Source organism: Schistocerca gregaria, chromosome 3 (assembly GCF_023897955.1).
Source record: "Schistocerca gregaria isolate iqSchGreg1 chromosome 3, iqSchGreg1.2, whole genome shotgun sequence".
Lineage (NCBI taxonomy): Eukaryota > Metazoa > Arthropoda > Insecta > Orthoptera > Acrididae > Schistocerca > Schistocerca gregaria.
The window spans coordinates 572133980-572149804 of record NC_064922.1 but is presented as its reverse complement, the minus strand read 5'-3'; the positions used below and the strand labels follow the sequence as shown (position 1 = coordinate 572149804).

General features: G+C 43.7%; 1 protein-coding gene across 1 annotated transcript in view; it reads right to left on the bottom strand.

Moving 5' to 3' along the window:
- Positions 1 to 15825, bottom strand: part of LOC126355974 (uncharacterized) — a 626068-nt gene that overhangs the window by 575924 nt on the left and 34319 nt on the right. Inside the window, exon 3 of the mRNA XM_050006583.1 lies at positions 5700 to 6063. Within this exon, the coding sequence (XP_049862540.1) occupies positions 5700 to 6063 (364 nt within the window). The remainder of the gene's footprint in view (positions 1 to 5699; positions 6064 to 15825) is intronic.

Genomic DNA, 15825 nt, shown 5'->3' with positions numbered 1-15825 from the left:
GTCTCCAGGCTCGAGGCAAAAGCCTCTGGCTGCGTCAACATGCTGACATGCATCCCGCCGAGCATACATCAGGGCCTTTCCAAATTCAAGAGTGGTTTACCGGTGCGTGGCAAAATAAAGCAAGAGCTATAACTGCACCATAATGCTATACCTGGGCATATGCTGATATCGATGGTGGCAGAATGTGTGGTACCTGACCAGAAGAGTGCTTCCCCGAGTCTCCCCTTCCCAGCAATGGAAGACACACTTAGGTGGTGACAATGGCATCGAGCTGTGGAATCAGTATCTGCAGTGCACGCTGGTGACACGCACTGACGACCGTACGCTCTTTTCATGTTTCAGTCTCCCATGCAATCGGCTGGACTTCAAGCACAATGCAGTTTGTGTCAACGAGTGTCGACACCAGTGTAATAATTCAATTTGTCCTCTCCTGGAGAGAGTAAGACATGAGTGATCAATGGCAAACGACCCGATCATAAAGATAGTTTTCAAGTCGTTGTCGCAGTGGTACCACCCTATACAAGCCGCACTATTTCTTGCTGAGGCCTGCATTAACCAATGTCTTTCCTTTCATCAGACAGGTGTCTTATAATCCTGGCAGTAGCCCATATGAGGTGGGGTCCACAGAGGGAATGAGGCATGTGCTGTATTTCAGTCATGACAGATACACCTATGGAGACTTCCTGCAACAGCTGACGCAATCTTCTGCAGAGCAACCTACCTGCTATGAGCTACATTACGTGACGTGACCCAACTAGTCCGACTGCCACTACTGCTATCAACGTGAAAGGAAGTCTGGCGCGACCTACAGTTATCCATCCCAGTTGCGTCTTCCGAGGGTCGTCTGGCTGATGACCCTTGGCACTAGCCGCACGTTCTCCTGAGAGGGCGACCACACCACTGCCTACTCACAGCGCTGGACCACTGTCCCGGAGGGAAACGACCCGCGTAAAGTAAGTGGAAGGCTGAAATGTAAGCGTGTAGTATCTCCTTTATTTTGGGTCTGCCAATGGCAGGACTTGGTCATGCAAAACATAGCCCTCATGCCCCGCCCCCTTTCCATATAAATTGATCGTTCCCCAATCTTGAGATCTTAATTAACTGGGTGTTGTAATATTTGACAGTCTTGATATTGCCAGGCTTATCAGAGTCTTATGGTTTATCCCTTTTTTTCATTTGTATGTAACACAAGGCCTTGGACACACGAAATCTTTCCATCAGTCAGAAGCATCTAAACACTATTGTTTAAAATTTAAATAATTCATCATGATAACTCTATTTCTTTTCAAAACCTTTTTTTGTGTGGTTCATTCCGGAAGTTTAAATTTCTTGTGTATATTGATGAATGTGTGGCAACATATTTAATTCTGTTGGATATATTGTTGTGATGTTGTTGTTTTGATCTTCTGAATTGTCTCATATAATGTGATATGCAATTATGTTTGCTTATCACCACCTACAAAATGTCACACTATGTAGATGCCACACAGACAGTGATAATGTTTCATTTTACTGTCACGTGTATGAGTGCTGAATATTTGTTACAGATTTCCTGGAATTCCAACTCAAAGGACCATCAGTCACCTGCATTGAATGTACAATCCTCACTAGGTAAGGGAGACTGTATGCATGTGAGTCAACAGACCAACTCTGGAGGTCAAACTATCTTAACAAGGACACTTGCCTTCTTGGAGGATGACGAATGTCTTTGTATGGCCATCTGCCAAGTGCCAACCCTTATTTGTGTGGATGACTTGATCTTTGTGTTGGAGTGGTATCCCTGAGCAGAAATATGGACTGCGTGAGGTGCTGTGGTTTGTGGAAAAGACAGGTTGGCTGCGTTATTAACTCTTCCACAACTTTCTTGGCCCTGCTGACTTTCTCTAATTTGATTAAGACATAGTGCTTGCTCCAAATTCCAAGATTTTTTTTTTGTGTGAATGACACACTACCCTAACGGTAAATGAGCAGTTCACTATAAAACAAAATCTTTTGTGGGTGAAGGGCTATGAAGGACGGCAATGTCTTGTGGTTTGTCTCCTTCCACTTTTTTGCCTTGAGTCAGCTTTTTCTTGTTAAGTTCCATAGTACTGATGGGCATTAAGGTCTTTGGGGTAATGAAATCTGGAATGCGAGCTTTGTTTTTCTTTAGGTAGTAACTGAGCTAAGGGCTGTTGGTTACCTAAGTGACAAGAGAAGAATATCACTGTTGATCCACCATTGGCGTGGGATGTCAGCTGGTTAAGTAATTGTCAGTATCAATGAAATTCTCCAATAGCAGTGTAGCTTTTATTTTATTTGTCTACAATCAGTTTCGACATTCCACTATGCCATCTTCAGGCCCCATATGCATCTCTCAAAATAAACGATATGCCATCGAGTGCCGTATGTACATGGGTTTCGTGAATTCAAAACGTTTCGCTAGTGCTTCATTCTAAGACTTGGTAGTAACTCAAGAGTTTCTACCAAGTCTTAGATTGAAGCACTTGTGAAACGGTTTGAATTCACGAAATCCAGAGATATATGATACTATATCGCATTATCGTTTATCTTTGAGAGATGCATATGGGATCTGAAAATGGCCTAGTGGAATGCCTAAACTGGTTGTCGTCAAAATAAAATAAAATTAGTTACATGGCTGTTGGAGAATTTCATTGACAATGACAAGTGCAGAGTGTGGCCCACTCGTCGCATTACAGACGATGCCTAGCGCCTTCGCCTTTTGCAGCGAGGCAAGAACGGTCCCTGGGATGTGGCCAGCATAGGGACCAGGGCCTCTAAAATCATTTTAGTGAACTGGGGTCAACCACCCGCCTACCAGACGACGCCAGAGGGTTTCATTGTCTACGTCGGTTCAGAGAATTTTAACAGTAAAGCGCCCATGTAAACCACTGAAGTCCAATGGCCAGAGAAAGTTTCAGGCCTGATTTTCCCACGCATAGAACAAAAACGCCATCTCATTGGTGGATCGGTATGATATGCGCTGATTCAAAAAAATGAACTCCGAATTTGGCGGGACGACCAATGATAGGAGAAAAATTTGTTGTAACGCTTTGGTGGGGAAAGGAGCAACAGAATCCAAGAGTATGATTGACAGCTGCTTCTGTATCTTCCCATGATTAGAGATTTTCCTTTGTAGTGGGGACAAGACGCTAATCTTTCGGTGTGAAGGCGTAGTGTGGAGTTCAGGGATTCGCTTCTGGATGACTGGAGAGATCAGTTATGTTTCGGTTTTGGACCAGCAGATCAAAACGTTGGATTTCTTCACTTCTGGTCAGCCGGAGTGAACGTGATCACAAGAGTCAGAAGTATTACTGTGAGGGTAGTTCTGGCTGAACTTGTCTGTTACCACTTTGTGACTACAGTCTGAGTTGTTTGTCATTTCGCACTCTCACTGTCTTGGTCGGCTCTTTAGCCACGGGTGCGAACCGCCACTGAGAACAGCTGCAATATCATCCCTGTGCCCTGAGCTGTTGGCACGCGGCCAGTCTTGTAGGTTGTAATGTACCTGCAGCACCCGAGCAATAATCTGATTAATTTGACCCGTCCCAGCTTATGCTGTCGCCATACATAGCCGTGGCATCCAAGTGTCATTTGTATCAAGGGCTCTCGTTACCTATCAACATTGCTCGTCATAGTCAAGGGTAACGCGTTAAGGTGCACTCATACTCACAAAATTTGTGGGCTGTATAATGTGATAGCTGATATCACTTCTGTACGCAAATTCAGCTAACGTCTCATTACCCAAGTTACATTGTTCTTATTTATTCTGCATTCATTACTTGTATCTGGTAATACCCTTGGAATTATCGCAATAAATCACTTTGTGATACCAAAATCTTTATATTATTTAGTAGTTGCATTTTACCTTAATTATCAGGACCCTTTGACAGATATGAGTGGTCAGCTATTAAATTTTCGCAAATAGAATTACGTCGAAGGATCCAAACGACCAGAAACATGACCATATTACTATTTCCCCACAAATTTCCTTTTGCGTGATAGGCACTGTGGTGGTTAAAGCAGGGGTTGTGTGTATTAGCTCAACTAATATGGATTTCTTTAATGGATCAGGGTGACGTGGCCACCTCTCAACCCCAGCACCTCGCATAGTAACACTTTTGTAGAAAAAAAGATAGGGCACACATGAGCAGTTTGTTTACTATAAGCACATAAATTACACCAGTTTGTTTACATAGGGTAGTGGAGCCAAGTATCTGGTTTGTTTACGTAAGCAGAACAAAGGACCATTTATTCCAGAACGGCATTGCCCAATTACGTATGACCACTGCCAGCCACAGGGTTGAGTCTACCTGGTTTCATAGCGGGTACGTGACATGGCGAGGAAAGTACATAAACAGAGCAAAGTTGAATGGACATTAGTCGACAGCATTTCCATTCGTTGCCATTTCACGCCTTTGTTTGGAATTAAAATAACAATAACGAAAACAAAAATAATGGGCAACCACACTTGAGACTGTACAGAATGTAAATGGGGAAAGTGAGAGATATAAGTGACTGTGACAAGGGGCAGATTGTCATCGTCCGGCAAGTGGCAAGAAACGTCTTGCAATCTGTTCTTGAACGACAGTGAAACCAAAAGTAGACAGGCTGCCGGATGTCCTCGTCTCATCATAGAAAGCAGACACGTTCGCAATGGAAGTGGTGGAGCAGGACGTGTGACAGTGCTATATAGTTTGTGAAGCATTGATTCAGATGTAGATGCACATTCCATCCAGTTTACATTTTCAATAACCCACTGTTTTCCTTGCGGTCCATCACTGAAACGTATTATATGTAGCGTGTAATTTGATTCAAGACATTGACGTGGGGTAGACGTAATTGGTTGAGTTTATTACAGAATGGAGTGAGTACCTATAACAATGTCACTCGCGACACCTAAAGAAGGTGACTATATCTCCAAAATAACGTGCAAAAATGACTTTTGATAAAAATATTATTGCCTTCGAATTTATTGCATTTATATAAATATTCCAGTCTTACCGTAAGAAGATAGTAAAACCTGCAATTATTAATAATTATAATAATAAAATTAAATTAAATTAACAACACTAGAAATATTTAAACTGAGAAGTAATAGAAGTGTACAAAATATAAAAAATAAGAGATATAACTTGGAAGAGAAAAGATCTGTGAACACATTCAAAGAACAACACCTAATAACGCAAAAAGAAAATTTCTTCCGCTGTTAAAAAAAGTTGAAGGGATATGTAAATAGTACACGAGTGTTGATGGTATCTAAAAGAAACCAAGACAAATGACGAAGAAATTTAAGACATAACAAAATTGAAGAACAATTTTAAAAAGAGGGAAAGGCTCCAAGTCAAAACCACTTTAAGAAGTCAGGAATAAAATGGAAAGCGGAGAAAAGAATAAAAAATTGGACATATGAAGGAGTGTAGGAGAAAACATAAAATAACTCAATAACTAAGAAATGGTCCTTATGTGGTAGGAGTGTAGGAGAAAACATAAAATAACTCAATAACTAAGAAATGGTCCTTATGTGGTATGTAAATAAAGAACGATAACAAGAAATAATCTTCATTATTTCAATGTTTAAGTCACGTATTGAGAAAGTCTGATTAATGTAACAGCGGGTCACAAAACTCCGATGTTACTACTTAAAACAAACACAAAAAGAGAAGATTCAGTGTCACCTTCATATATTAATTCCTCACCTGGTGTACTTTGAACGCAGTTAGAGCGGAAGCGCCTTCATCGGCGAAGAATGTCATCTGCTCCACACAGCCCTTCAACTGTTTGCAGCATTTTTCAATGCATTCCTTGCTGAAGGCCACCCACGAAGCGCTGCAGTGACGCAAATAGTCATCGCATATAGCGCGCAAGATACGTCCACAGATTTCTCCCATAGGGCCGCAGGACCAGGTAAGGAATTCCATATTTTTTTCCCTGCAACTCCACCAAGTCCTGATACTCTGTTTTAAGTCGGAGAACAGAGGACGGGCATCGGGGCCCAAAAGCTGTTCCAGTTGCTCTGCAGACTGCTCGTCGAAGTCTTCTGCCGAGCGCCCATGGAAAAACCTGGTCACAATTTAAAACTACGGATAGATACAAATTAAAAATTGAGACAATAGATCTGTCTCGTTCATTTTAGAGAAAGCTTTTACCTGAGTTTTAGAAAGCATTTTTAAGTTACCAAACAATCGAAGCTTATCCTATGTTATGTCGTATGAAGTAGGGACAAGAGGAATTACGTTTTGGTATTTTAGCTCAACAGCTATCTTGGAGGGCATTGTAATGGTTACAAATGAAGCATTCAAGGGACATTAAATATAAAATTTCCGCTGAACGACTCAACGTAAATATTGATACACCCTGCTGTAATATCATTGTAGATGTTACTGCAGTCGTTGCATTTATTTTGTGTATGTGCTTTATCTGTTTCGTATCTGTCATGAGGGCCGGCTAATAGGCGTCGCTTTGTCAGAGGTAGCTAGACGGTTACAAGGCTGCTGGGAATGAGGGAGCACCAAAGGAAGAATGGTGACCTCCAGGGTGTCCAGCCGAGTTGTCGTTTCCGTTTTCTGCACAATAGTTCGACGACCACTCCTGAAGAAGATGCTTGGGTCGGTCGTTGACTCAGGCATCTTCTTCAGGAGCTGTGGGTTTTGTTGTTAGCTGTACTCGCTGCCTGGACTCTAACCAGACTGTGAGCTGTTGTGGATGTCATGCCGCTATTTATAGGTGAGTCCACTGCATCCTTCGATGCTATTTTGTTTTACAGAGTACCCACAGATACTCTGTGAAAACTAAATTTCCTCAGCGTTTCCCGAATCTGATGGATGTGATGGCCAGCGAGAGTTTAGATTAATTCAAATTGAAATCTCCAGCCCTCCTTTTTAGGTTTTCTGACACTTTTATTTCGATACACTCCTTAATGATGATGTCCTAAAAACTTGGACTTTGCACCGCGATACTGGTCTCAAAGTATTTCATTCCATGATTTTATCCCAGAAAGTTCTCAGCGACAGCTGATTTGGTGCGTTGTTTTGCTTGTTGGTGTTCCTTTCATCTCTCCTCGTTCTGCTGCTCAGCCCGACGTTTGACATGCTACACTCGCAAGCAGTATGATACACGGTTTATGAGGACCTAGATGGTCTTTAGCATTACAAAGAATACTTCTTTCTGTCTTAGTTGAACGGGGTGAGGTACAGTGGATGCCATGTTTCGTTGGGAATTTGCCAATCTTTGTAGATACTAGGCCAGCACAAAGGATTTAAGTGATTTTGGCTTCTCTTACTCGGTCTCAGTCTCAACTTGTCTCAGGCGTTCTCGATTCTGACAGAATCGCTCGTCCAGTTTGATGCTCTAAGTACCCATTGCTTCGGAACACGAGTCGTAAATTCCCCGGCGAAGCTGTCCTTGTCTGAATGTGTCCAAGCTCTATAGTTCAGTCGCTAGTGCCGAATTTCTTTGCGACGGATGGCGATGGAAATTAGGAAATTCGTGGTAATGTCTTTTGGGATCAAACTGCTGAAGTCTTCGGTCTCTAAGCTTATGCACTACTTAATCTAACTTAAACTATCTCAGGCCAAGGACAACAGAAACACCCACGCCCGAGGGAGGACTCGCACCTCCGCCGGGGAGCCGCACGGACCGTGACAAGATGACGCCTCAGAACGAACGGATATCCCACTTGGCGATGGCGATAGCTCGAGGATTGGAGACAGGGGTAGCGTGTGTAGGTTTTCTGTGTGTACTGTGACCCAAAGATCCGTCCTGTCTTCTCATTGCACAGCAAGCAATTCCAAAATGAATTCCGCAACAGCCAGCCACAGATTTCTTCAAGCAAGATCTCCAGCAAGCTATCCATTGTTGAGAAAAAAGTGTCGAATCAGAGGGTGCATATGAAGAGGGGGAATGATGTTTTGACCAATTTTAATGGTGACAGCTTTGGTTTTCGCGATGATAACCTTCGTACTGTGTGCAGCTTCACACAAACAGAGATGCACCATATGAGAGCGAATTGTCCTCTCCAGTGTGCTGGCTTCTGCCACATGTGGCCGTCGCAATAAGCTAAGGGTTATGTGGGCCAGCCACTGATGTAATCTTGTAGCTGGGTGCTGCACTAGTGCTGGTACAGAATACTCCAAGGTGGCATTCTACCATAAGTGGTGGACGAGATTGTTACCTGAGGTGGCACAAGCAGCATATCCATAGCTGACAACGTGATAGGAACCTAGCCTCTATAATAACACCTCCAGCCGGAACGAATACACTGACGGGAAAAGTCGCGAAACGGAGGACTTGTGTCACATAAACAAAAGTTGGTAGGCGTGTTTTCATCTGAAATATGATGTCTATTCAAATTTCGCGCCAATAGCATTAGAGTGGCGCAAGTAGCACCACTGTCAGGGTGAAAATCATGTTTGCTTAAAATAACGGTCATGAGAGTTAGTTATATTTGAGATTGGACGTGGCGAGTTGATGTTAGTCACGAATGCCTTTAAGGCGAGGAAGACGCCATTATCAACATCTCACTGAGTTTGATGTGGTACTGTAACAGGGCTATGAGAAGCTGGATGTTTCTTCAGCGATTCTGCAGACAGACTCGGCTCGAATGTAGCCGCTGTACATGACTGCTTCCAGCGGTGGTCACGAGAAGACCAAGCTGCAGAAGGCCATGTGACAGTACCGAGAGGGAAGACCATCGCGCTTGGAGTACTGCTCTGGCGCATCATCCTCAATCCGCAGCAGAAGTCTGAGCAGAACTCGCCACCACAGTGACACAACGAACTGTTAAAAAATCGGCTACTTCAAGGGCAGCTCCGAAACAGACGCCTTGCAGGGTGCATTCCACTGAGCGCAAATACCATCGCCATTTTGCGATTTCAGTGGTGTCAACCGAGAACTCACTGGAGGACGAAGTGGAGCTCTGGTGTGTTTTCCAATAAAAGCAGGATCTACCTCTGTGTTAATGGCTAACATGTGTTGGTTAGAAGCATGGCAGTTGAGGGCCTGCAACGAACCTGCCTGCGTGCTGCAACACTGGACCTACACGTGGAGCTGTGGTCTGTAGTGAGATTTTGTATGACAGCAGGAGCACTCTCGTGGTTATCCCACAAATCATAACTGCAAATCAGTACGTCAGTGTTGTGCTGCCATTCCTGAAAAGCAATCCAGGGGGGTTTTCCAGCAGTATAATGCTCGCGTCACATACCACTGTTGTCACCTAACATGCTGTGCGGAGTGTCAATATGTTGCTTTGACCCGCTCGTTCCCAAGATCTATGTCCATTAGAGATCATAAGGGCCATTATTGGACAACTCCAGCATCGTCAAATGGTATTAACCATCCATATATTGACCTGCCAAGTTCTACAGGCGTGGAACTCCATCCCACAAACTGACATCTGTCACTTTTAGAACACAATCCGTGGACGTTTGTATGCTTGCATTCAACATTCTGGCGGTTACACCAATCATTAATGAAGCAGCATTTAACATTTATAATAGCTTAATTCGCACTTACATTAACATGTCATCTTGGAATGTTAATCACTTAAATATGTTACCTACGTGAACGTTTTCCGAAATTTCATTATTTTTTTATTTTGGTTTTTTTTTCCGTCAGTGTAGTAATATATGCTCCCAGGTCGGTCATACCAGTATACTGTTGACGCAATGCATTTACCTGGCGCCGCCTCCATGCCAGTGATTGGTCGACTGTGCAGCGAAGCTACTACACTCTTCTTGAGCAGTGTCATCGGCTTGGCGAAGCCGCTGATCTACGAGTGTTGATTATTGGCTCTGAACTGAGTCTGCTGAGCCGATACTTCCCAGTGGCTGCCATCATCTACATCTACTTCTACATCCACACTCCGCAAGCCACCCGACGGTGTGTGGCGGAGGGTACCTTGAGTACCCCTATCGGTTCTCCCTTCTATTCAGGTCTCGTATTGTTCGTGCAAAGAAAGATTGTCGAAATGACTCTTTGTAGGCTCTAATGGGTGTGACGATATTTTAAATTTGGTGTGCAGGCTTAGTGCAGCGACGCAGATGAAACAATAGCTACAAGTATTACAGACAACGACTGATCAATGTGCCCCAGAAACACATGGAGTCCACTGAAAATTCTTTAGAGAGGGTCAGGAAGATAAATGTAAACATGTAAGAGTTGACAGACAGCGGCTATACTAATAGAGCCCTTTTTCAAGAGATATAACGTAGGGTTCTGGTCACATTTTTTCTGTGCTTTCCGCCCAGCGTCTCAAGTAAAGTGAGTCCAGAGTTCCATAATATTTTAGCTGAGCCTCATAGTGACTGTAACGGCAGTAGAAGAGACGGACATGGCGACTCACGTTCGAGGTAGAAAGGGGATATCCAGTGCACGAGTTACATGACACCAATGTGCGTGAAAGGGCCACATATGACGGAAATGTCACGAGCTACATTGCAAGGATTTCGGGTGAATGGGCATCGAGAGCAGAATTGCAGAAAACCGTTTAACGGGGGATATGTATCTAGACAAGGGGTAGAAAACACAGTGGGAGTTCCAGAACCGAAGCGTGGCACTGCTAGTGAATATAACTAGTGGTGGAATTTTGTTTAAATAGCTTAGTGAATGGAAGAAAATACACGTTTTTATTCGACATGCCTTCGTAGGCGTCCATGGCATATTTGGATCTTATGAGCAATATCAAGTTGAACCCATCATAATATAGGTTAAATAAAGTGGGTGGAAATTACTTGCATTCGCTATTTCAGTGATACTGAAGTTTTGGGTTGAGACAAATAATCTATGGGTCTAAACTGATGTTTTTTTCTCATATAGGAGATGGTTACTGCCCAATCTTAGGTTTAGATTTCTTCATTAAATACAACACTATATTCGACGCAGGTTAGTGTATAGAAGAACTGGATGGCATGTTGTTCCATTCAGATATTATGCCACGAAAACCAAACTGCCCCAAAGCACACCCTAGACATGAGGAAAGCCACCTACGTTGCGTGTACAGTCCTTTAGAATCGAATCATGAGACACAATACTATAGGAGTCTGGAAATCTACTGTGGATAAGTTCAGGAAACATATTGGGTATAGTGGGTTCATAACAGTGAAACAAAGAATTGGATAAAGCATGTTGTTTCTTACACAGGGGTGTTGTACGCATGTAGGAGTTGGGTGGCGACCAGGTAGTGCCCGCAGTGTAAATAATTGTGGGACTGCATATGTGGATTTGTCCAGTGGATTGACAATCAGCAATTTGGAGATCTTGCAAGCGGACGATTTAGATAGAGAAAATTTGGATTCTAATCTTAAGCAAGCCGCCTGTTTAGCAGCATTACAGAGGAAAGTAGCATACTAGGAAGGAGTGGAAGAGATAGTGACAGAACGGCTGTTGGCACAGTACGAGACTCTCTTTAATCCTTATGATGAGTTGTTGCAAGAGAGACCAGTGACACAGCGTAGAATTACAACCAGGAATGCAATGCCTTCGTGCCAAAGACTATACTAAATGTCATATCACCTGCCACCAAGTGTGGAAAAGTTCACTAACAAACAGCTATGAGATGTTACGATCAAGAAGAATACCAGTCCCTGAGGAGCACTGGTGGTGACCTTACAAAAGAAAAGTGTGGATAGGACAAACGCATATGAGGATTGCATTTGCTGTGACTGCGAGTACTTATCAAGCATTTCCTTACAGATGCTTATCCAATCCTGAATATATCAGGAAAATTGGCTGATCTTGGGTAATGCAGATACTTTCCTACCAAGGATCTGAGGAGTGTATATCTCTAGTTAAACATCAAAGGATCGCCCAAGGATATCATTTACGTACCAATCACGACATAGTATCAGCGTATGTCACATAGATTGAAAAATGCGTTGCACACATTTCATCACCTCTTAGCCAGAGCTCTGGGGGCATTTGAAATCCAAACAATGTATTTATCTTTATCTTTGCAAAGAACATCGAATAAAATATATTGCACAGAAGAGAAGTGCTGCATGACTTAGCATGGTATATCTAACACTCACTTCAGAAAAGTGTCACTTCAAGCTAGAAGTGCAGAATTTAGGGCATGTAAACAGTCACAAGGAAGTCCAGATCGAGGCCAAGAAAATAAAAATCATACGGGATTTTTTGCCCCCACATATGAATAAAGAGCAGCATCTTTCTTAGGTCCAATGAATTATTATAGCAAGTTAGTACTGAAGTTTGCAGATGTAGCACTCCTGCTCACTCATCTATTGAGAAAATGGTGAAGTTCACTGTCTAGTGGAGTGCCGAGATACTTTCAGACATTTGAAAGAAATGGTTCACAATTAAGTCACTATAATGTTTCTCAAATTATTATAAATAATGTGTGATGTCATGTGACATACACGGTATACTACTCGGCTGTGGATTAAGTCAGTAAGTGGATGAGGGTATAACATCTTGTGCCGCCGTTGGATAAGCAGCTGCCAGCAGCAATTCGTATACTCTTAGCTTACTTATTTGTTAGATAGTTCAATTCTTAATTTCTTTGCGTGTTTTTGGTACTTGCATTGTGTAATTCATAAATTTCGGGCGTATTATAGTATTTGACAGTTGTAGCATCGCGTTTTAGTACCTGAATAGTGTAAAATCGAGTAGTCGTCTGTCTTCTGTTTTTGTTTTGAACGGCCAGTGTCGGTTGGTCACAGCGTGTGCTCCTTGCCGCCGTTGGATAAGCAGCTGCAGCAGCAAGTCGTATACTCCTAGCTCACTTATTTGTTACACAGTTTAATTCTTAATTTCTTTGCGTGTTTTCGGTACTTGCATTGTTTAATTCATAAATTTCTGGCGTATTATAGTACTTGTAGCATCGCGTTTGATATCTGAATAGTGTAAAATCGCGTAGTCTCCTTCCGCCTCCGAGCAGTGTGTCAGCAGTGCGCAAGTATCAGCATTACTGCATCTACTAGGCAATCTTGTATTTTAATAACGGTTTAAATTTTGTGTCGAATTGTTTGTGCTCTCTGTAGATTAGTTCAGACGTTCTTTGCACAACAGTTTTTAGCATGGATAGGGACTGCGACTGCTGTATTCGGATGCAGGCTGAGTTGGCATCACTTCGCTCCCAGCTTCAGGCAGTGTTGGCTTCGGTCACACAGCTTGAGGCTGTTGCCAATGGGCATCACTGTGGGGGTTCGGACGGGGGTTTGTTGGGGACGGCCAGCTCGTCCCACCCATCCCCCGATCGTACTACGACTGTGGCTGCGCAGGATACTGCCCACATTGAGGCTGATGCCTCACCTGTGGTAGAGTGGAAGGTCGTCTCGAGGTGTGGCACGGGGTGAAAGACGTTCTGGAGGGCTGAACGGAAGGCCTCTCCAGTTTGTCTGACGAACCGGTTTCAAGCTCTGTCTCAGGCTGATACTGATCTTCAGCCGGACAAGGCTGCTTGTCCTGTTCCAGAGGTTGCCCCTCAGTCTGCAAGATCCGGGCGGTCGCAGAGGGTGGGCTTACTGGTAGTTGGGAGCTCCAGCGTCAGGAGCGTAATGAGGCCCCATAGGGATATGGCAGCAAGAGAGGGGAAGAAAACCAATGTGCACTCCCTGTGCATACCGGGAGGAGTCATTTCAGATGTGGAAAGGGTCGTACCGGATGCCATGAAGGGTACAGGGTGCACCCATCTGCACGTGGTCGCTCATGTCGGCACCAATGATGTGTGTCGCTACGGATCGGAGGAAATCCTCTCTGGCTTCCGGCGACTATCTGATTTGGTAAAAACTGGCAGTCTCGCTAGCGGGATGAAAGCCGAGCTCACCGTCTGCAGCATCGTTGACAGGACTGACTACGGGCCTTTGGTACAGAGCCGAGTGGAGGGTCTGAATCCGAGGCTGAGACGGTTCTGCGACCGTATGGGCTGCAGATTCCTCGACTTGCGCCATAGGGTGGTGGGGTATCGGGTTCCGCCGGATAGGTCAGGAGTCCACTACACGCAACAAGCGGCTACACGGGTAGCAGGGGTTGTGGGGCGTGGACTGGGCTGTTTTTTAGGATAGATGGCCTCGGGCAAGTACAGAAAGGGCAACAGCCTCAAAGGGTGTGAGGCAAAGCCAGGACATGCGCGGACCAAGTAGCAATCGGTATTGTAATTTTAAACTGTCGAAGCTGCATTGGTAAAGTACCGGAACTTCAAGCACTGATAGAAATCACTGAAGCTGAAATCGTTATAGTACAGAAATCTGGCTGAAGCCAAATTCTGCGCGAAATTTTTTACAAAGGCACAGATGGAGTTTAGAAAGGATAGATTGCATGCAACCGGTGGTGGCGTGTTTATCTCTGTTAGTAGTAGTTTATCCTGTAGTGAAGTAGAAGTGGATAGTTCCTGTGAATTATTATGGGTGGAGGTTACACTCAACAACCGTGCTAGGTTAATAGTTGGCTCCTTTTACCGACCCCCGAACTCAGCAGCATTAGTGGCAGAACAACTGAGAAAAATTTGGAACACATTTCACATAAATTTTCTCAGCATGTTATAGTCTAAGGTGGAGATTTCAATTTACCAGATATAGACTGGGACACTCAGATGTTTAGGACGGGTGGTAGGGACAGAGCATTGAGTGACATTATACTGAGTGCACTATCCGAAAATTACCTCAAGCAATTAAACAGAGAACCGACTCGTGAAGATAACATCTGGGACCTACTGATAACAAACAGACCCGAACTTTTCGACTCTGTAAGTGCAGAACAGGGAATCAGTGATCATAAGGTCGTTGCAGCATCCTTGAATATGGAAGTTAATAGAAATATAAAAAAGGGAGGAAGATTTATCTGTTTAGCAAGAGTAATAGAAGGCAGATTTCAGACTACCTAACAGATCAAAACGAAAATTTCTGTTCCGACACTGACAATGTTGAGTGTTTATGGAAAAAGTTCAAGGCAATCGTAAAATGCGTTTTAGACAGGTACGTACCGAGTAAAACTGTGAGGGACGGAAAGAACCCCCGTGGTTCAACAACAAAGTTAGGAATCTACTGCAAAAGCAAAGAGAGCTTCACTGCAAATTTAAACCCAGCCAAAACCTCTCAGACAAACAGAAGCTAAACGATGTCAAAGTTAGCGTACGGTTGACAGAAAATCCTAGGAAGTTCTGGTCTTACGTTAAATCAGTAAGAGGCTCAAAACAGCATATCCAGACACTCCGCGATGATGATGGCATTGAAACAGAGGATGACATGCGTAAAGCTGAAATGCTAAACACATTTTTCCAAAGCTGTTTCACAGAGGAAGACCGCACTGCAGTCCCTTATCTAAATCCTCGCACAAATGAAAAAATGGCTGACATCGAAATACGTGTCCAGAGAATAGAAAAGCAACTCGAATCACTCAACAGAGGAAAGTCCACTGGATCTGACGGGATACCAATTCGATTCTACACATAGTACGCGAAAGAACTTGTCCCCCTTCTAACAGCCGTGTACCACAAGTCTCTAGAGGAACAGAAGGTTCCAAATGATTGGAAAAGAGCACAGGTAGTCCCAGTCTTCAATAAGGGCCGTCGAGCAGATGCGCAAAACTGTAGACCTATATCTCTGATGTCGATCTGTTATACAATCTTAGAACATGTTTTTTGCTAGCGTATGATGTCGTTTTTGGAAACTGAGAATCTACACTGTAGGAATCAACATGGATTCCGGAAACAGCGATCGTGTCAGATCCAACTCGCTTTATTTGTTCATGAGACCCAGAAAATATTAGATACAGGCTCCCAGGTAGATGCTATTTTACTTGACTTCCGGAAGGCGTTCGATACAGTTCCGCACTGTCACCTGATAAACAAAGTAAGCGCCTACGGAATAT